The following is a 21758-nucleotide window of genomic DNA, read 5'->3' as shown; positions in this document are numbered from 1 at the left end:
TTTGACTCATAGTACAGGACAGAACAGATAAACCCCAAAGGATTTCCAAGGAGCAGCTGGTGGATTCGAACTGCCAACTTATGGGTTAGCAGCTGAGCTCTTATAAACACTGAGCCACCAGGACTCTGTGATCAATCTTAGCATATTTAAAATAAGTCTGCAAACTCTTCTGGTGACTGCTTAAAGGCACAACTTACTGGAACAGAGCAGTTTATTATTTGAAACAAAAGCTGATCACGTACCAGACAAAATGCAAAGTAAATATTGGGATTCTTCCCAGAAAATGATACATTTTCACAAACCTTTCAGTCATTTCTGCCCAGTGTGAAACTCCTGCACCTATCTTATGTTAAGAGATTTAGATAACGAGAAAAGAACCCTTGAGTGAAAAAATAGCTGTGCCTATTTTCGATATAAGGAGTCTCTGGCTGGTGCAAAGAGTTACATACTTGACCGCCAGCCAAAAGACTGGGGGTCCAAAACCCACCCAGAAGTCCAAAATCTACTCAGAAAGGTCACAACCTTGACAGCAACTTTATTTTTTAAGTTATTATTATTATTATTTTAGGTATAAAAGCCCCATAAGCAACAGGTCAAGACTTGAGGGTGACTGTCATAGAGTCTACATTCTCATTGAACCAATTAGTGAATTCACCCAAATACTCATTTTCACTTTCTGACTTGAAAGATGAAATTAAATTGCTATATCAGCATGTCAGTAAAAACTAAACCTTAGTCCTTTCACCCATGAGTTTCAACCCAGGCATGTAGGACTTCCTGCTCCACCATGTGAATTGATGTCTTAAGTCTTAAGAAATAATTTAAAGCTACCCTCTCCCTAGTTTTAACAACCAGCTCCCTTATAAAGAACGCCTTCTATAAACTTTCTACAAATGAACCACTCTCTGCATCTCTTCAACCCACCTGGGCTCCCCATTTATTCCCACATTCTGGAAGTAAGGAGAAAAGATGGGAAAAAGAAAAAATCTATTTCACAGAGGCCCCTCTCCCCCAGGCCTCACATTTTACCCCACTTCAGCCCCAGACCACCATTCTCCAGTTCATCCTAAATTTTCAAAGAGAACCAGAAACTCTGGAGATTAGCTACATGTTGGAAGAATTATTAGCGTTAACCCAAAGCTAGGAGGGGCCACGGCGCTGTCAGCCAAAGCAGCAGTAGAAAATAGGTAAAAACAGACTTTTTTGTGCATGTAAAATTTCAGGCCTTTTTACCTCAGGTAACGTGTATGTAGTTTTAGTAGGAATCAATTAAACACAATGGCTTTTTTTGTGTTTTTTTTTAGGTTGAAATAAAGACAAATGGACTAAAACCTAAAATCTTTAGGATATAAGTTTACTGAAATATATTCATCAAAGAAAATTATAATTTAAAAATGTTGAAAGGGGAATCCTGGATTTTCTTCTTCCATTCCCATTACTGTGGCAGATTCTACTCTGTGAAAATACTAAATAACTCAGTTGGTATCTTAATTTTTTCTAGTTGCTACTGAAGCATCGTGAATCTGTTTCTTTTTTCCAAGGCTTACTTTCATCTGTTCAGATACCTGCTATGGGCTGGGCACCAGTTAGCCTCTGAGAATGCCTTGGAGAACAATGCAGAATGAGCCCAGGCTCCCAGGGATATCAAAATACCCCCTCCCACTCTCTCTCCTCTCATTCGTCTAAACACTACTCACTCATTGTCCAAGTCTGTAATTTTACAGACATTGTTAAACATCTTCTTTTCCCCTTCTCCTTTCTTTTCATTTGCATCTTCTAAATTTTCTCATAAATCCTACACAAATGGCAACCTTCTATAAACATTCATGAAAAGTCTGCTTATTAGAGCAGATACAATTTTCTTTAAAAATTAAGCTCAGTGTTAAGATATATAGTTTAAAAGGCTATCATAATGATTTATTTTTTTCAATTAGTATTAAAAGTAACACTAACATTAATAGATAATAGGCTTTTTCTGTGAAGGGCCAGAGAATAAATATCTTCAATTTGTGGGCCAGTCAGTCTCTGTCGTAACTAACTCAACTCTGCTGCTATAGTATCAAAGCAGTAATAGACAATGTAAACACATGAAGGAGACACTGTTCTAATAAAGCTTTATTTATACGAATGAGCTCCAGGGCCCTAATTTGACAATCCCTGATCTAGAGAAATGCTAATCACTCAGCTGTGGTGAATTACACCAAACGAAGTATTAAAAAAAAAAAAAAAAAAGCAGCAGCAGCAGAAGAAAAATCTACAAGTTTGGTTTTACAACACTAACACATTTATAAAAGTATTGGAGATATTAACGTAAGAAAAATTTTTATTGAAAATAACTTTTAACTCACCATAGCCCAAGAAATGCTGGCCAATATATCCAATAATCTGTTTGCTAATAAAAACTGTTATGGAGTTAAAATATTGCTCTTCTAGCTGATAGAAACAATGTGAGCAACACACTGTGAGCACATGTAAAAGACATGCGCTAAATGAGCAAGGCAGGTCTATTCCCTTGGCAACATGCGTGACTTCACAAGGGAAGGGGAGGGACTGTGTTCTGATGGTCATTCAGAAGGGGCTACACATGGACTCTCAGATGATCGGGAGACTCACATGCCAATGTCGGATCTTGGCGTATTCATTCAATAGGAGCTCCACTGTGATAAGACTCACAGGATGGAAATAAAAATAGTCAGGTCTGTGTTCGTGCCTAGAGAGGAGCTGTCCTTTGCTCATTTGCATGAGGTGGAATCCAATAGCTTTGTGACCTCACCCGCGGCCCTTCTCTCTAGCCTTCCCTCCTGACAAAACCCACCTTTTCCACTCCTTTTTTTTTTTTTTCAGCTGCTCAGTGGGAAGCTCTCCCTTTCCCCTAGGCCTCTGCTCCTCATGCTGTGCTGTTTTCCTGGAAAACTCTTCCTCCAGTTCCCTCGTCTGGGTCTGGCAAACTACCACTCGGGAGCCACGTCCTGCCATTTTCCACTGAATCCGCAGTGCTTTGCAGGCTGCCTGACACATGGTGTGTTCTCTACATGCTGAATAAAACGACAAAAATAGTCTGCTCTGGCTCATGGCAACCCCATGTGTGTCAGAGCAGAGCTGTGCTTCACAGGGTTTTCAGTGGTTGATTTTTCAGAAGCAGGTCACCAGGCCTGTCTTCCAAGGCACCTCTGGGTGGAATGGAACCTCCAAACTTGCCATTCGCAGCCGAGTACATTAACCATTTGCATCACCCAGAGACTTGGCATAAAAGGAGTGAACAAATAAGTGAACGTTTGTAGCATAATGAAAATATCAGGACACTTGAAGCAAAAAAATTTTTTAAACCTAAGTTATAAATTCAGTGCTTCTTATCAACCAACTAAATCTTTTCCAGTCTCCATTTAGGCACTAATACCTCTTCCAGCCTTCCAAAAGATTGCCAGCCCTTTCTTACAATCCCCTATGTAAGAAATGTTTCGAAATAAATGTATTTACTAGGTGCCTCTTGGCTTGAAAATTTCATGGTTCTACTTACCTGAAGAAAGCAGGGACTCAATTATACTTAGTTGGTGCCACAGACATATATTAAAGCCATCCTCTCTGGCCCCTAGGCAGTTCAGGCGCTGATTTAGCATTCTTTCTGACCTCCTGTTCTCTTCTTTCTCCATTAACCCCGCTGCATTTTAATGTTTTAATTCAACACATAATTCTACCATATCAGTCAGCCAAACCTGCTCAACTTTTACTTGTCATGATAGCTTTTAACCTCTTCTTCATTACCATAATTCTATGTTTTATATTGCAGACTGGTCAGCTTTTAACTTAGATGCAGGGGGCAGAGAAGAGCGGCAGAGTTTTAAAAGCTGTAAATCTCAGAGGCTAAGGAAGCGGGGAGCAGGAAGAAAACTGTGAATGTGTCAAGCCTGGCTGTAAAAGCAGATCAACGACATGGGGAGCAATTTGTCCACAGCAATCCTCCAGCCCAGACTCTCCCCTGCCTCAAAGTCACTAATAAACGGGTGGAATGTCAGAGCTACTTTATAAGGGCACCGTCCGGGAGTGAAGAAGACTAATTTGGAGGCAGGGCAGTCAAAATGGAACTGGGGATTCACATCTTAAGCTTTCCAGACAAAATTAAGTGCAGAATATACTACGGAAAGTTGAACTTTACAACCATCTTGAAATGCAAAATATACTTTAAGAAAATGATCCTTCTGATACGGCACAGGTTTTCAGTGGTAGAATTCTCGCCTTCCATGCAGAAGACCCAGGTTCAATTCCCAGTCAATGCACAATCACCACCTGTCTGTCAGTGGAGGTTTGCACGTTGCTATGATATTTCAATAGGCTTCAGCAATGCTTCTACACTAAGGTGGACTGGGAAGAAAGGCCTGTCAATCTACTTTTGAAAATCAGCCAATGAAAACCCTATGAATAACAATGGTCAACCCTACTGGCAACCAATCACAGGGATGGCGCAGGATGAGGCAGTGTTTCATTCCATTGTGTATGAGGTTGCCTTGAGTTGGGGGCCAATTGGACATCAGCTAACAGCTACAACAACACAATGGAACAATCTGTATTCATACTCTGGCCATTTGTTTAAAAGTTGAATCCGGTTAAACTTGGCTTTACCTCTTATACCACCTAGAATTTTATTATCCCGGGACCACCAGTGGACTCTAAGATCACACTTTCTGGTTTTTTGTTTTTGTGTGTGTGTGCACGTGTGTTGTTCTGCTCATGAAGAGGCAGTGGAGTTAATATGCACCATGTTTCTGGTTTTGATGGATCTATTCAATACACAGGCCCCAACCTCCTTTACAGTTATATGAGGCTCAGTGAAAATCTTTGGATGGACCTTGGCCTAAGAGGAAGTCAGGAAGCTCCACATATGTACTCAAGAGAGTCTGAGCCGGCTGGCTGCCCGGTAGGGCCATGTTTTAACCATCACCCACCAAGCAATTCAATGCCGATATGATTTCTCTTCACATATCCAACCACACTGACGCAACACTTTCTTCCACGGCTACAAAATCCCGGTATCATTCAGGCTATCTTCCACTGTTCAACCCTTCAGTCAACAGATGCCCTTCCTACCACATTCTCAAACACGTTCACATCTTGCCTCTATCAAAAAACGCAGAAAATGTCGATACAGTTTCGAAAGAAATACGGTGGCATTACTAGTTATATTTTGCTTATTTAAATTATATAAATTTGGTTGAAACTGATGTGGGAATCTAGAGTTGCTTGGCAGAAAAATCTCAAAACCAATAATAATAATAATAATACTATCTACCACTTGAGTACTCAAGAAGACCTTGGTATCAAATAGACACAACGACCCTACAAACTGGGCACTGACCCCGCTTTACAGATTGAAGGCCAGATTCCACATGTGAATTTGCCACCAAAGGCCACATGGCTAGCAACCGGTGTGGCTTCAAGCAAGCCAAGGAGGCTCAGAAGCTGATGTTCCTTCCCTCAGATCACACTGCCGCCGAGGGGGAGCTTCGCTGAAGGATGTCCTCAGAGAGGCCATGGAAGGCTTTAAATTACTACCGTCGAGGAGTTCTTCAAAAGTAGAGTATGAGACAGACCTCGGGATCCACACTAAGGGTCATTCACACCTAGAACCTACTAACACATGGTGACCTTCTCCCAACTGCTAAAAAATAAAACGACCGCACCTTAGAATTATGACAAGATAGAAAAGGAAATATTGAAAAATGTAAAAACTACTGAAGAAAGAACAGTGTGTGGACATCAGCGACACGCATGTATTAGCACAACAGTGCCTTTAAGTCTGAGAAGCAGCATATATTTTAGAGTAGGTTTTGCTCCACCTGGACATTAGCTGCAGGGTAATGCTGTGTAGCCAGCTTCCATGGGAGGACTTTGTTATCTTTTGCACCTCAGGAGAGGAAAACGGAAAAGGATACAAAAAAAAAAAAAAAAATCCTTTCGAATCCATGAAGAGGAAGGACAGAATGACCATAAGTGCAGGTATATTTCTGAATTACAAACAGGAAATAGCTAAAATAATAATGAATGCCCAAATGCCAAAACATAGAGTAAAAGGGACATCTTAAATTATTCTTTGTTCTCTGTGAGGTAACCTAGCACTGGTTTGGAGAAGCATTTCCTATTATGTAAAGGAAACGTGACAGCACAATGACACATGAAATGAAAGGCATTATTCTTTGTACCTCCTAAAAGAACGCTCTGGCCATCCATCACAGGGGGCCGAATTCCCACTGTTAGATAACGCTTTGGGGACATGGAGTTCTCTGCATTTGTGTGACTTATCATTGCTCCACAGAGCACAAAGTTTCTGGTCCTCCTCCCATCGGTGCTGGTGACACCCAGGTATGTCACAGGGGGACAAGCGTCTGAAGTACCAAGAAGTACCTGAGACATCTCAGCTACCCCATGTGGGTGGAATAGGGAGGGACAAGGTCAAACCAGTAACTAAGTGGGCAACAGCCGTGCGATGCTTGATTTCTTAGAAGAGCTGGAGTGGTCCGGTCTGGTTTGCCAGCTAAATGCACAAACCTGGCTTAGGAGATTGCTAACAAAGCAGTGACTACTACCTACTCGATAAGTACAGGCTTGGGGATGAGGAGAGTGTGGAAAGCACTGTGACCAGTCCTGTGACAAGTGCAGGACAACGCACACCCAAGGCAGTGCTTCCCAGCCAGTGGGTGTTTGGCCATGTGTAGTGGAATTTGGGTGTGCAGTTTGCGTTTGTGTGTGTGTGTGCTTACTATTTCCACACAACAATTGGAGATAGTTACTAGCATTGGGTACATGAGAGTCAAGTTTGTTAAACTTTCTGCAACGTGCCAGACAGCCCCAAGCAACACGATGCCTCAGCTGAGAAATGGCTAGAATATTCCAAGAGCACCAAACTCCCCACCCATCTGTCTCAGTGGGACAGCATGATCATGAATAGCTAATGCTCTGCATGCCAGGCACTGTGCTAAGTACTTTGCATTGTTAAAAGCACTGCACTAGGTATCGGGTGAGCTGCTTCTAATTCCACTTCTGCCTCCAAACTCTTCACTGCTAGAAAAACAAGTCACCTCCCTAAGCCTCTGCATTTCCTCATTTGCAAAATGAAAGGGTTATACTCGATGAACGGCTTTCCATCTTTCATTATCAGTACTAATACTATTTCCTCAAAAGGAATTTTGCGTGAATCCCAATGTTGAAAAAATAAATAAAAAACATTGCCGTCGAGTTAATTCCAACTCACAGGGACCCTATGTGGCACAGGCAAAATTGAGGTGCTCTGGCTGCAGGGTTCACTCTCCCCAGGGGGTGACCCCATGGCATCTCCTTCAACCCAGGTCCCAGAGAACATGGTTAGAAAAAGACTAGAGTAGCAGCTGTTGAGATCCCTCCAAGCACTTATGTTCTAAATTTAAGATGTGGGTACAAATTATATGCATATGGCATAAACAAAAGGCAGGGGCTTGGTGGAAAAAATCTGGTCTTTAAAAATAGATTGAATCCTGACTCCCACTCGCTGTTCCTCTGTCTGGGGCTAAGTCATCTATAAACCTCTTGAGTTCCATTTCCTCATCTATAAAATGAGAATAAAGCCACTAACTCTCAGGGCTGTTCTAAGGAGCAGAGATGGCATGAGCTTCCTTGGGCATCACCACAGCGCACGTGCTACTCTCGTGTTTAATTTGTTCACCACAACCCTACAAGGTAGCTATAATACTCACATTATTGTTACTTGTACTTGGGGAGTCCCTGGGTGGTACAAACAGTTAACGAGCTCTGCTGCTAAGTGAAAGTTTGGAGGTTCGAGTCCACCCAGAGGCACCTCAGGAGAAAGGCCTGGTGACCTAGTCGCGGAAAACGAGTCGTTGAAAACCGTACGGAAGACAGTTCCTCTCCGACACAGATGGGGTCTCCGTGAGGGGGAGTTGGCTCTATAGCTACTGGTTTTTTAGTTTATATGTGGGTAAGTCCCTCAATTAAAATGGGGGAATCCAAAGTTAAGAAAAGAGATTTGGTGTCAATAGATTTCATTACGGTATGCCACAAAATTCATCAAAGATCTTGAAAAGTCGCCCTCATTTGGACACCTAGCCCAATATTCCTGCTAAATTGTATGCTATCTTACTAAGCAGCCAAACTAAAATTAAAAGGATATCGATAGTTTACATAAGCACTTCCCAGAGCCTGAGATGGGACATTACCCTTCTTTAGAGGATTCCTCCTGCATAGCAATTTCTTCTGGTTTAATCAATACCAAATGATATTTAACAATAAATTTTTTTCAATTAAATTAAAAAAGAAAAAAAAAAAAAAACTTTCCCCCAGTTAGGATTGGCCATCCTACTTTCTGACGGCTCCTTGGGTGCGGATGGCAGGTTCTACTCTAAGCACAGACAGATAAAGACCTTTTCCCCAAAGCAGCCCCATGCAAAGACAAGCTGCGCACACGTTGCCCGCTGTGAAGAAAGCAGAGCAGACTCACGTGCCCAGACGCTCCTCGCGCTTTTTGCTGTCCTTTTCCCACACTTCAATGTCCAAAATGCCCATCCTGTCAGAGAAGTAGTGAAAGTCAAACTGTTCCCGCCACTGGGGATTTGCACTCTTACACAGTGTCTAGAAAACATGCAGTTATAATATTTATTTTCTTAAAACGTTAGTCATCGCTACAGCAGCTACACATTCATTTCATTTCTAAAACTCTAAGGGGGAGTCAGATGATATACCACACCCCTCATAACTTACACTTTTCTTTTTGGAAAGAAAGGGGTTTCCGAATGTTCTGGAATTTTCAAAACATCACTACTCTTTAGCTGTCCCCTAGATTCAATAATTTATCTTTCCAAGTTAGAAGGCATACTGCTACCTCACAAGAAACCATATATCAATAGACATATTACAGTGATTCTTTCCTACCAAAGATAACCCGAATTGGTCAATCAAAGGCACATAACATTTTTATTGGCATATTCATTCAATGCTGACTTAAGAACTATATAAATTAACAGTTTAGGGTCTTAATTAACATCTGCCAGATGCGTTAAATGAGAAACCCATAACATGTACACTGCCGCCTATTTTTAAACCTGAGATCACTGAATCCCATTACTACTTGGGGAGGGAGACTAGGCAATTCCATCATAGCCACACCTAAATATTAACAAGTGTGGCTTGAAACTTTCACAAGTCTTTCTGTGTTCTCTGAGAGTTATTTCAAACTGCTTATGTGTCTGGTTCATCGGCAGACTACTCATTTTTACCTCATTTCAACAGAGATTCAACTTGGGAATAAAAATGTGAACAAAAACATTGGTCATTCTGTGTCAGGCTCTAAGGTCACAGCATCAACTGTGAAATCCTACCACCACCTCTGCCCGCACGGGAAAAACACTAACAACGCAGACCTCAGGGGTAGCCAATGTCACATGGAACAATATAGGCTGTTTTTACATAGAAACTGGGGTGGAGGGAGTGGGTAAGAACCCTATTAGACCACAAATTAAATGCGGTACTCCCCAAAAGGGAACACAGCAGATATTGGACTAATTCTATACTTGACCCTAGTCCAACGGGCTAAGTGTGCTTAGCGATGAATAATTTTTCTATAAATCTTTCACCTGACCCTCGCTGGCTTGAAGAATCTTAGTGCAGAGATATGGTGGTTACTATGGTTATACTCACTATGAGGTACGGTCTGAAACTACCTGGTTAAAATAATTACCTAATACTTCCAGTGTAACTCACCCTCCATTTTTCATATTTCTTATAAACTATTTTTCACTGCGTGTTTCCATTCTCTGCCCCTTTGCGCTGGAGTAAATGAAGTCTAATATTTGATATAGCACTGAAAAACGTGCAGCCGAGAAGACCTCTTGCCTCCCGGAATCACTTTCTAACTTCTCTGCATCTGTTATATCCCCTAGTCCGCAAAGCCCCAGCTGCAAATAGCCTCTGGTCTATTTTCAAATCTTCCACTCCTTTCTTTTTCTATGTGGCTTTTGGCAAGCGATTTAACTTTCAAGTACCCCAGCTCCCTCAATCCATAAAACATAGGAAATATCCCTGTTTGACAGTTACGTAAAACTAATTAATTACCATGGTTTGGAGACTAGGGTTTTTGAAATAAAAACCCCACCAAATGACTAAGAATAAAAATTAACTGGAATTTGGATTGGCAGAAGACGACGACCAATTTTTAAAGAGAATTAAAAATGACTTTACTTTTATTCAAAATAAATCACCTTTAATACTTTATTAAAAGAAAAAATCACAGCAAAACCCAGCAGCACTAAATATCTATTTTTAATGTTAATAGTAGCAAATAAGAGAAACCAAAAGGTACATCATTTTGAAAATGCTTCTAGCTGTCTCAAATATTTTAATCCAAATATAATATACTATTTCATTTTTGTAGGATTTTGAAAACATTTAGCCATCCTTCTTCTCCTACGGTCTTTGAAACATAGTTTACTTTTTTACAAAGTTTAAGTGCACCATATGGTCAAATCCATTATTTAATAAGCTTTCTTGAACTCTGAGTTACTGGGTTAAAATAAATTATACTGAGCCATCAAAACAATACTCATATTAATTGACTGTGTGTACTTATTTATTTTGCTTTCTGGGACACTCCTAAATATAGTCAGGAAGGTTAAAAATAAGTTACTTCAATTCTCGTGAAGTTTAGAGTGGGAAAGCATTTTTTTTTTAAATTCTTTTATTCTTAAAGATATTGTTCTCCTTACAGAATTGACAGAACTTACCTTACTTTTATACCTCTGATCTCCCAGTTTTAACTGAACAAACATTTCTGTCATGCTTCCTCCTGAGACATTCTTCCCTTCCAACAAAGTTATACTTATAATCCCGTTCCACAGTTGGTTCTTTCTCAAGGACTCTGAGAGCCGAAGGTTGCGTATCAAAGAGGACTAAAGCAAAAAATAAAGATGCCATATAAACTTGCTGACAATTCTTGAGTGTGACTTTGGGGATCAGAGGAGTTCCAGCTTTCGATATTTGATTTTAAATATTACTCCCTGCCTGGTGAAAAGTGTTATTCTTCATTGGTTTTGCAGACCTGCAATCACAACTATCTGATTCCCTGCTCAAGCTGTGGGCTTATAACGAGAGAGTGAAGGATGGATACGAGCAATGCTTGCATTTGGCAGTGGCCTGTCCTCCCACTGAGATGAGCTCTTTGGTAAGAATTCTGAAACTGGGTCTTTGGCTATTTTAATAGGAGGAGAGAAAGAAAAGCCTTCTGGGGAACAGAGATAGAAGAACAAGGTATTGATCTGTCAGAAAACAAAATACCTCCAGGCACTTAGAGATGATGGCTTTGAACGGATCCCTCAAGTTTGAATCTGTCCCCACATCCCATTATTCTTTGCTTCTACTAAAATGTCCAACACCACCGTGAGATCCACAACTCCAGGTACTGCCTGCCATCAGCGGCTTTGCAGATCTGGGAGGGGAGTGTAAAAAGTGCTTCTCACTCAGCTGGAACTGGAAGGGGCTTCAGGATCTCTTAACATGGTTTGGTTTTTTGTTTTGTTTTGTTTTTCCTTTTCTAAATTATATTACTCACACACACTCACACACCTTAAACAGAATATAGAAAAAGGCAAACATCACCTATTATTAAATTATAAAGAGGATGGTTGTTGCCTCTAGTTGCCATCAAGTCGATTCTGACTCCTGGTGATCCCGTTTGCAGAGCAGAAGTGTGCTCCCCAGCGTTTTCACTACAGAGGACAGACGCTGTTTTTATTGTCCACTGTGTGAATTTGCAAACAGGTACGGAGAGGAATATAATAAATCTGTATGCACTATTCAAAACTTTGCCAATTCTGGTTTCATCTATCCCTTTGCTATTGCTGAACGTTTCAAAGCAAAATCCATATTTGATTTTACATAACAACCTGCAGGATTCCACTCAACAAAATTAACAGCATCAAATACTCAGCCCATACGTAGATTTCCCTGACAGAGTCAATAATGTCTTTTTTACAGTTAGTCAGTTTGAACAAGGCTCCCCGCTTGACCCACACGTCGCATTTAGTTGGCCAGGTTCGTTTCCATCCTCCATTCAGTCAGTAAAGTGGCACAAGCACTGACTTCTTTATTTGAAGGAGAAATAAGTGGGCTGAAGAATGTAAATGGCATTGAGGATCATAGTAAAGCCATGAATTTCTAACACTATATATTCATTCCTGTCATCCGCTCAATATATCTTCGAGATCATTTAGACACCAATTTGCTTGGACACCAGTTAGTCACAATTTATCACAACAAATGGCATGTCAGTACCATATTAATTATATTCCAGCTTACCTCATCCAGCACACATCACTTTGTCACTCTTGATAAATGTTTCAACAATGACACACCAGGTATTTTGTTGGTAATTTTATAACAACCTTAAACAATATACATTTAAGGAAATGTATACTCCCAAAGGAAACCCTGGTGGTGTAGTGGTTAAATGCTATGGCTGCTAACCAAGACGCTGGCAGTTCAAATCTGCCGGATGCTCCTTGGAAACTCTATGGGGCAGTTCTACCCTGTCCTATAGGGTTGCTATGAGTGGAAATCAACTCGACGGCAGTGGGTTTGCTTTGGGTTATAGCCCCAAGCTGCATATCTGTATTGCTTTTCCCTTGGAACACACACACACACACACACACACACAAAGGTACTGGAGGTGTTGATACTGAGCAGAGAGGGCAGGTGGGGAATGGATTAATAAAACAAAAATAAATGAACAAATAAATTAGCCTCTCTTACAGTGAACATGAACAATTCTTAATTCCTCTTTGCAGTAGGGTTTTGAATAGGATATATTCAATAATGAAGGCTTATGAAACAGTTCAAAGTAGGTGATTTTATTTTTCTTAAAAACAACACAAACCTTCAGGAAACATATGCGCACATTTATTCTACATGTATATATTTATATACATGTGTAGAGACGTAGATTATTTAAAACATTCGCTAGCTTATTAGGCACATAGGCTGAAAATGTCTATCTTTAAAAAGAAAATTAGATTTTGATTCATATCTCCTGCTGCAATTCTTTTTTTTTTTATTTTTTATATTCTTCTTCTTAAAGTTTGACTTGCAGACCAAAAAGCTAAAACATGACCTATCCCATGGCCATGCTTCAAAGTTCCGACAGATATATTCCTCCCTAAACACTGCAACTATTTCAAAATCCTTTTTATAAAAAAGGGAGTAATGTCCACAAGGGATCAAAGGGCATTCTACAGTCTGGCAACTGCCTAAGAAAAATGGCAGCGCTTCCATGAAATATGCCCTAAAATAATTTTGTGGCTTGGTATGTCCTAATTTCAAATTGGATGTTTATCTTGGAAAGGCTTCTATCTAACTTGTCCATAAAACAGCCCCACTTAGCTCTATGAGCTCTGTGAAAATGGAATCTAAAGCTGGTTATTAAGGGGGCTTAGAGATGGGTTCCATATGGCAGAACAGCATGGGAGGGCAGGCAGAGGCCTATATCAGGCGCGGCTTGGCTGGAACTCCTGATCTATCCACGGACACTCGTTGCATTACACCATGACATCTGGATTATTGCTTGTAATGTCCCTGGGAAATATCCACTTTCCATCAAAGCCTTTATCTATCTCAATCGGACTTTGAACATTTTAGTATTTAACACAGTCATGTTTGATGTAATGGGCTTGCTCTTTGCCGTCCAAGATTTTTTTCCCAACTAAAGACAGGGTGGGAGAAGAGAAATATTTATTGCACAGATAGAAAAGAACACAAGACCTTTATTCTACTTATTTCACCCTAAATATCTCTATAAAACACACTATCAAGTTATTTCCAAAATAAAATTTCATCTGCAAGGACCATATTCTGTATTGTGTGTGTTAAAGAAGTTTCTCAATCATGCTAACATTTTGCTTCCACCCTTGAGGCTTGTAATGAGGCTTAAGCACAGCAAGTCTGTGGTTGGGGCAGGGGCTGGGCCATGACGTGTGAGCTCTGATGCAGAGTTGGGCTCTCAAAATCTTTTGTGCTCTCTTCCAACACTTCCTTTCTCTCCACAATAAATCGACTCATCTGCACTCACTCAGTTAGCTGAATAGCTCAAGTGTTCATGTTGGTGCCTGAGTCTATAAGTGAAATTTGTCATCTTAATGCAACCTGGAATGTGAAAGGAGAGAAGGAAATGACCTATCAAACGGGAAGCCCACTCCACCTGAGCAGAAACAAACACCAGGAGAGAGCGCAAAGCTTCTGGGTCCTGACCCTAATTTCTCAGCAGACATAACAGGTAAAATATAGCACATGAGGGTTTTGTTATTTTTCTCCTTCTTCCCAAAGGATCGGAAACTTTGACTATCTCTATGTGGATTCATTCATATTCTCGCTTGTCTTTAGGCCCCCAGCCCACCAAATCCACACTCATTCTCCTATACAGAACAAGCAACTTTGGTCTGGAGCGCACACATATTATTAACAGTGAACACAGGCGTAGTGTTTTGCTTAGAAACACACCCACTTTCGCCAAAATGAAACAGCTTCAAAAACATCCATTCACGTCTGGGTTCTGACAATTCCATAGAGAAAGGAGGAAGGGAAGAAAGAGAGTGAGGCTGAAGATAAAGAGAGGAACTTTGTTGGTGGTGGTGGTGGTGCCGTCAAGTTGATTTTCAACTTACAGCAACCCATGTGACATAGTACAACTGCCCTATAGGGTTTTCTAGGCTATAATCTGTACAGGTGCAGACTGCCAGGTCTTTCTCCTGCAGAGTGGTTAGGTGGGTTTGAACTGCCAGCCAAATCCTTAACCATTGCGCAACCAGGGCTCCTTATAGAGGAGCTTTAGCACGCTTCAGAAAGGTGGAGAATCTTCTGAAGTTTTTATCTAGGTACAGACTCTCAAAAAAGTGAATCAACCATCGCTTCTGGGACGTAGAAAGTCAACTACAGCTTAGGGACATGGATTATTTGAGGAGTATGGCCAAGAGGCATGATGGGAAGATGCTGATATGGAGGCCAGCAGCCCTTTTCCTTGGCGTGGCTGCAAAGGGAAACCCAGGGATGATGGAGATGTCAGCTCAGCGCCTCTGATCTGTCCTGAGCCAGAAACAGTGGCAGGAAGGGCAGAAGTAAAGGAGGTGCCCGAGAGGAGGGCACGGAACCTCAGGGTCTGGGGCCATGGCCTGCAGACATCATAAGCGACGTTACATTCAGCTGTGCCACACTTCAAAAATGACCATGCTGACCCTTTAAAAAAAAAAAAAAAAAGTTGCTGTCAAGTCAATTCTGACTCATAGCGACCCTATGTGTATCAGAGTGGAACTGTATTCCATAAGGTTCTTAATGGCTGATTTCTTGAAAGTAGATGGCTGGATTTTTCTTCCAAGGCACCTCTGGGTAGACTCGAACTTTCAACCTTTCAGATAGAGGTCAAGTGTATTGACCATTTGCACCTCTCAGGGACTCCATGCTGAAGAAGACCCCATTGTAATTATCCAAAGTACTCTCTTGGGTGTAATGAAATGGGGAGGGGGTACAGAAAGTTGAAGAAAGGAATTGGTACGTATTAGTGCCAAATACTCTACAAGTACTTTCTATATTATCTCAATTACTCAAATATAAAAATATAATTGTTCCAACGTTGCCAGTACATCCCATTTTGACTCTGTTCAATTCCTTTTCCTAAGTCACATGAGAAACAAACACAATGGAAACAAACCCATGAGATGAATTCACTAATTTTTTTCAAAAAATGAATAGTAAAGCAAGATTCTAACTATGTTGACCATGGCTTTGAAAAGCTAAGGGAGAATATTCAGTCTAGAAAGGGTTTCACCGAAATAGTCAAGCTTTTTAAACATGTGGAACAACTGCTCCTTGTCAACAGCTTTTATGGTAATGGCATGAAAAGACCCACATATCCAGGGGACAGGTTCCCCAAAACCGCACTATTCAGCAGCTTCTTTATATCATCTCAAGAGTCTACAGTTATAAATTCTCCTAGAACTACACATGAATCCTTGCATTAGGACATAAAGAAAACCTTTTAAATTCCCCACATGGTACATGTACATGGAAGATGAAATTTATGTTTGTGGATGAAAATCTATCACGGTCACATGGATATGAATAATCTGTGTGTACAAAGATATTAGCTATAAAAGTTTTATATTGAATTTAGTATTTTTAAGTGATAAGGGGCTGTCATCACTCAATTACTGTCCTTAAAAATAGAAAGTATATTAGGAAAAGATAAAAAAGAGATAAAGTCTATAAATCCCAGTGGCTCTCAGGACCAGGAAAAGTCTTGCTTCTGATATATTTCTGACTATCAAAAACTAGGGCCACATGATTCAACAAGATTTTCTTTTTGCCCTGGCCTCTAGGCAGCCCAAGGTTAACTGTTGTGCTGAGATGCTGTAATATTTATTATCTGGTGTGTCTTGCTTCACTTGCCTCATCTCATTGGTCTTCACTTCTGGATTCCATCCTTCCATGTCCCCCCTTCACCTAAAATACTTCAAGAGCACCCCCATCCATGGCTGGGACTATATCAGTTACCTCTGAGTCAACTCTGACTTATGGCAACCCCACGTGTGGCAGAGTGAAACTGAGCTGCATAGGGTTTTCAGTGGCTGATTTTTTGGAATTATATCGTGAAGCCTTTTTCTCGAGGCACCTCTGGGTGGACTTGAACCTCCAGTCTTTCAGAAAGTATCTGGGTGAATTAACTGTTTGTACCACTCAGGGACTTCTGAACTGGGACTAGGGGGAAGCAAGTGAGGCATCCAGGGTAAAAAATGTAGAGAGGCACTCACTATCAGGCTCACGCATTGCAGGTTTGGCACCAGTGCGTGGGCACCGCCTTACATTCTGCAGCCTGGGCACCTCACTTGCCTCACCCCAATCCAGTCCTGCTCTCAATACCTATGAGTTAGCTGCCCCAGCTACAGGCTTACAAGATCTGCCTTTCCTTACATCTCTAGCTTTGCCTCTTGCTTTTCCCAGAACCCCACCTCATACGCTAGTCCATACCAGTAGTTCTCAAACTTGAATGTGTATCAGAGCCCTCGGAGGGCTTGTCAAGAGATTGCTGGGCCCCACTTTCCAAGTTTGGTTCAGGAGGTCTGAGGTGATGTTGATGCTGCTGGTCCAGGAGCCCCACTTTGAAAACCATTGCTTTATGTCAATTAGTTTGAAGATTCTCCCGTGTACCATATGACTTTATACTGCCATGTCTCAATGCATTTCCTCCTCCTCCTCCTGTGTGGTAAGACTCACTTCAGTCTTCTTTCTCCAAAAGCCTCACTGATGCCCACATCCAGCCCACCCCACCTGCCTACGATGCCAGCGTAAAGGTCTCACTGCATCCTCTGAATACCCTATCCCTCGACTTCCCATCTCTTCTGTGGCTCATCCGTTATGATGGCTAGCTCTAATTCATCTCTGCGTTCCAAGGGTGGTTCATACCCATCACCCTCGAGTTGAATCTGACTCATAATGACCCTATGGGACAGAGTAGAACTGCCCTACAGAGTTTCCAAGGGCGTAAATCTTTACAGAAGGAGACTGTCACATCTTTCTCTCCCATTAAATAGCTGGTGGGTTTGAACCATGACCTTTCCATTAGTACCCAAGGGCTTAACCACTGCATCATCAGGACTCTTCCAAGGATGTTACTCCTAACAAAATACCAGGTGTTCAATGAGAGGATTTTGGACAAAATTGAGTCTAATCTCTCCATGATGAGGGAAGATTTGATTAAAAATCAGAATGGCAATGACTTGGTCCTTGTAGCCTGGAGCACATATGAGCTGTGAAGATTATAATAGATTTCTGACTTTGCAATTCATCAGTCAATTCAGTTTAACAAAGAAAATAAAAAGGTAAATGGTGTTACTATGGGTGGGCATTTGAGTGCAGTTAAGAATGTGTGAAAATGAGAAAGACCAAAACAAATTAAAAACCAACAGCATTCTATTAAGTGGGAAAGACTGTTAATCTTTGTTCCAGCCATAACATTCTGTCTTTAGTTCATCAATCAGACAATACTTACTCTTTCAAAAAGGCTTTTGCATGTACTGCGTCCCGGGCCTACCCAGAAATAAGGGAGGTGAGCTAATTTTGAGAAAGAGGTACAGTGAGAACGGACATTTTTCTGAGCGGTGAGAAGTATTCATTCCATGTGAGTAGCTCCTTCTCACCTCAAAACTGTACAACTAGACAAACCAAGCATCAGAACTGCTGATTCTCACCTGTGTTCTTGTTCATCACAGAGCAGCTTACTATAGATAGATAGCTAGATGGATGGATGGGCAGGTGGGTGGTTTGGTGGAAAGAAGGGAGGGAGTGAGGGAAGGAGGAAGAAGGAGAGATAAAGATGGAAGGACTGGAGGGAAGTGGAGGGAGGGGGAAATGGAAGGAGGAAGAAAGAGAGATAAAGATAGAAGGAGGGGAGGGGGAATGAAGGAAAGAAAGAAAGGAAGAAAAGAAGGAAGAAGGGGAGGGAGGAAGGGATAAAGGAAGGAAAGAGAGATAAAGAAGAAGGGAGGGAGGGAAGGGAAATGAGGAAGGGAGGGAGGAAGGAAAGGAAGGAAGAAAGAGGGAGGGAGGGAGGAAGGAAAGAAGAAAGGAAGGAGGGAGGGAGGAGGGAAGGAAGGAAGAAAAGAATGAGGAAGGAAGCAAGGAAGGAAGCAAGGAAGGGGGAGGGAGGGAGGGAGGGAGGAAGGGAAGAAGAAAGGAAGGAGGGAGAGAGGAAGTAAGGAGGGAAGGAAGAATGAAAAGAATGAGGAAGGAAGGGAGGGAGAGAGGGAGAGAGGAAGAAATAAGGAAGGAAGGAAGGAAGGAATAAGGAAGGAAGGAAGGAAGGAAGGAAGGAAGGAAGGAAGGAAGGAAGGAAGGAAGGAAGGAAGGAAGGAAGGAAGGAAGGAAGGAAGGAAGGAAGGAAGAAAAGAATGAAGAAGGAAGGAAGGAGAGAAAGAAGGAAAGAAAAAATTCTGACTCATAGCGACCCTACAGGACAGAGGAGAACTGCTCCATAGGGTTTTCAAGGAGCGGTTGGTGGATTTGAACTGCCGACCTTTTGGTTAGCAGCCAAATTCTTAACCACTACTTCACCAGGGTCCCTAAATAGATAGCTAGAGCTCCTTTCCAAATTCTTTGATTGTCCTTTTTCAATTTAAGTTCTCCTACATCCAACAAGCCTTAGGGAAAGATACCTGCCATGGAGCTAAGTAAGTTAAAAATCATGCTTTCAAACCACCAGAGTGTTCAAGCCCTTAGTAAAAGTAGCACACCTCCAAACGTGCTGTCTACAAGGTACATAGTTCTGCAAAGAGTAAAGTAAACCCATCTTGCCACAGTACATAGAAGCAAAATTAATACTGTCAATCTGTATGACTGAGTCAAAGACTAAAGCATAGCCACAATAATCTGCCAAGGGTTCCCATATCTCACTTAGCTGGCCAGGCAGCTGGGCCACAGAGACAGCCACCACAGGAACAAGAGGGCAGAGGAGAAGTCAGAACTGACAGGAAGTATCCATCACCCCACGGTGGAGCGCATGCTCCAGAAAACACTCATAAGACCCAGTCAGCTCCCTGACAAAGGGGGCTACAGTGGGACAAGGAGTCTGAGGTCGGCACTTCAAACAGCCAACATGGAAAAGCAGCAGAAAGAAGGGGGTGCTGGTCCCTGCAATAGGACAGCTCTCATGGTTTGAGACCCACCTTGCAGTCAATTTGCCCAATCCTCTCAGTGGACTGAAAAAAAATGGCAGGGAAACCACTGGTAATCCTGCCACCTGGCTAACAGGTGCACCATCTTTTAAATCCAAAAAACAACTTCCCTAAGCCAAACTTTTCTAGCATTTCACCCTTCTGAAAGGTTGTCTGCCTACATTAAGTCCCAGATTTCAGAGAGGCAGAAAAAGAGGGACAGACAGAGCAAAAGGAAAGAAGAGAAAAAAGGAGAAAGAGAACAAGGGTATAACCTAGATTTAAGTGGAAATTTCATCATGTAACTCAACATTCTTAGAAAGTAATGCATTATAAAAAGTGTTCATAAAGCCAAAAGCAAGGGTTTAGCTCCTGTATTTTGGATCAGAACCCAATGGAAAAGAAAATTCCCTCCACATATTAAAACACAGGGACTATAATACAGAAGACTGGTTTTAAAGGTGATGGAAGTGCTGCGAAGTCACACAGAGAATACTGAGGAAACCAAAAGGTGAGTGATGGTAGGAAGCTTCTAACACCCACAGGCTACAGCAAGGCTCAGCAACCTTTTTCGGCAAAGGCCCAGATACTAGGTATTTTAGGCTTTGTGAGCCATAACCCAGTGCCATCAAGTCAATTCCGACTCATAGCAACCCTATAAGGTTTCCGCTACCACTACTCAGCTCTGCCATTGTCAGCTATAGAGAATACCTGCAAAAAGGGGTGTTCCAATAAAACTTTACAGAAACAGACCTAAGGCTGGATTTTGCCCTCAGGCCAACATTTGCTGACCCTGGGCTAAAGAAAGGAGTCTCTGGGTGGTTCAAATAGTTAAGTACTCGAAACCATTCAGAGCCACCTTGGAAGAAAGCCCTGGAGATCTATTTCTGAAAGATCATATCCACTGAACACCCTGTGGAGCACAGTTCTACTCTGAAACACATGGTGCTGTCATGAGTTGGATTGACTTGATGTCAATTGGTATATATATGCGTGTGGGTGTGTGTATGTTTTTGGCGGGGGGGGGGAGTTGGAAGGGCAAAAAGAGGAAGCCCAGCAGTCAGGGTCACCTGGAAGAAGCTAGAAGCACAGCAGGCCTGGCTAATGAATGACAAAGCATGCAGCCCATGCCTGAGGCCCCACCTGAGGCAGAGACGAAGGGCAGAAATACTCTGGTTTCTCTCTGCCTCCTGACTTCCAATGTCTTACCAATGCCTCTCACTGCACAAAGCCAAACTAGATGCCAGCAGACAGAGGTGCCTGGGCAATGTGCCCAGCAGAGGTCATCCTCTGCCCCAATAGAGATGACAGGGAGAAAAGGAGACGAGGCCAAACAGGCCAGAAATTGACACACAGGTGGAAATGTTTCCTACTGAGAAAAAAAAAGTTACACTTGCATAGGCCACGTCTCTTACCTTAGATAATTGACATATAAATGCATAAAATAATGGGTGAAAACAGGGGCTATGTTAGATTATATACCAATCATATTAGATATGTGTGTCTGCATGAGCATGCATGTATGTGTGTGTACGTGCATGTGTGTGTCCACATACCCATGCACACGTACATGTGAAGTTTCTGAGTACAATCGGTCACTTCTCAATTCCATTTCTAATCAGTTTCCCTCCCCCATTAGACTACTTCCTATAAGAGAAGACAAGAAAGTCAAAACCCATTGCTGTTGAATCGATTACAACTCATAACTACCCAACGAGAGGGAGCAGAATTGCCCTATAGGGTTTCCAGGGCTGTAATTTTTACAGAAGTAGAATGCCACATCTTTCTCCCATACAGCGCCTGGTGGGTTCGAACTGCTGACGTTTCAGTTAGCAGCCAAGTGCTTAACCACTGGACCACCAGGACTCCTTATAAGAGAAGACATTACTGGTGAATTTTCTATCTCTATAAGTGTTACATTAAAAAGAAGTAAGAAATGGAAACCAAATCCATTCCCACAGAAGGTTATGCATAGTAACCATATAAAGAGAACTGGGTATCTTATCCCAGCCCTATTAAATCAGGTCCTCAATT

The 21758-nt window shown here is 41.8% G+C and overlaps 1 protein-coding gene across 8 annotated transcripts in view; it reads right to left on the bottom strand.

Moving 5' to 3' along the window:
- MCTP2 (multiple C2 and transmembrane domain containing 2) overlaps positions 1-21758 on the bottom strand; it is a 310773-nt gene that overhangs the window by 153717 nt on the left and 135298 nt on the right. For 7 of the 8 annotated variants that reach the window (XM_049852810.1, XM_049852809.1, XM_049852815.1 and 4 more), the window contains 2 exons: positions 10761-10925; positions 8483-8613 (listed from right to left, as the gene is read on the bottom strand). In XM_049852810.1, the coding sequence (XP_049708767.1) occupies positions 8483-8613; positions 10761-10925 (296 nt within the window). Of the gene's footprint in view, positions 1-8482; positions 8614-10760; positions 11612-21758 lie in introns of those variants that run through there. The other variant, XM_049852817.1, reaches the window with a different exon arrangement.

The sequence above is a fragment of the Elephas maximus genome, chromosome 13 (genome assembly GCF_024166365.1).
Source record: "Elephas maximus indicus isolate mEleMax1 chromosome 13, mEleMax1 primary haplotype, whole genome shotgun sequence".
NCBI classification, from domain to species: domain Eukaryota; kingdom Metazoa; phylum Chordata; class Mammalia; order Proboscidea; family Elephantidae; genus Elephas; species Elephas maximus.
The sequence above is the reverse complement of the archived record's forward strand: the minus strand, read 5'-3'. Positions and strand labels throughout refer to the sequence as shown.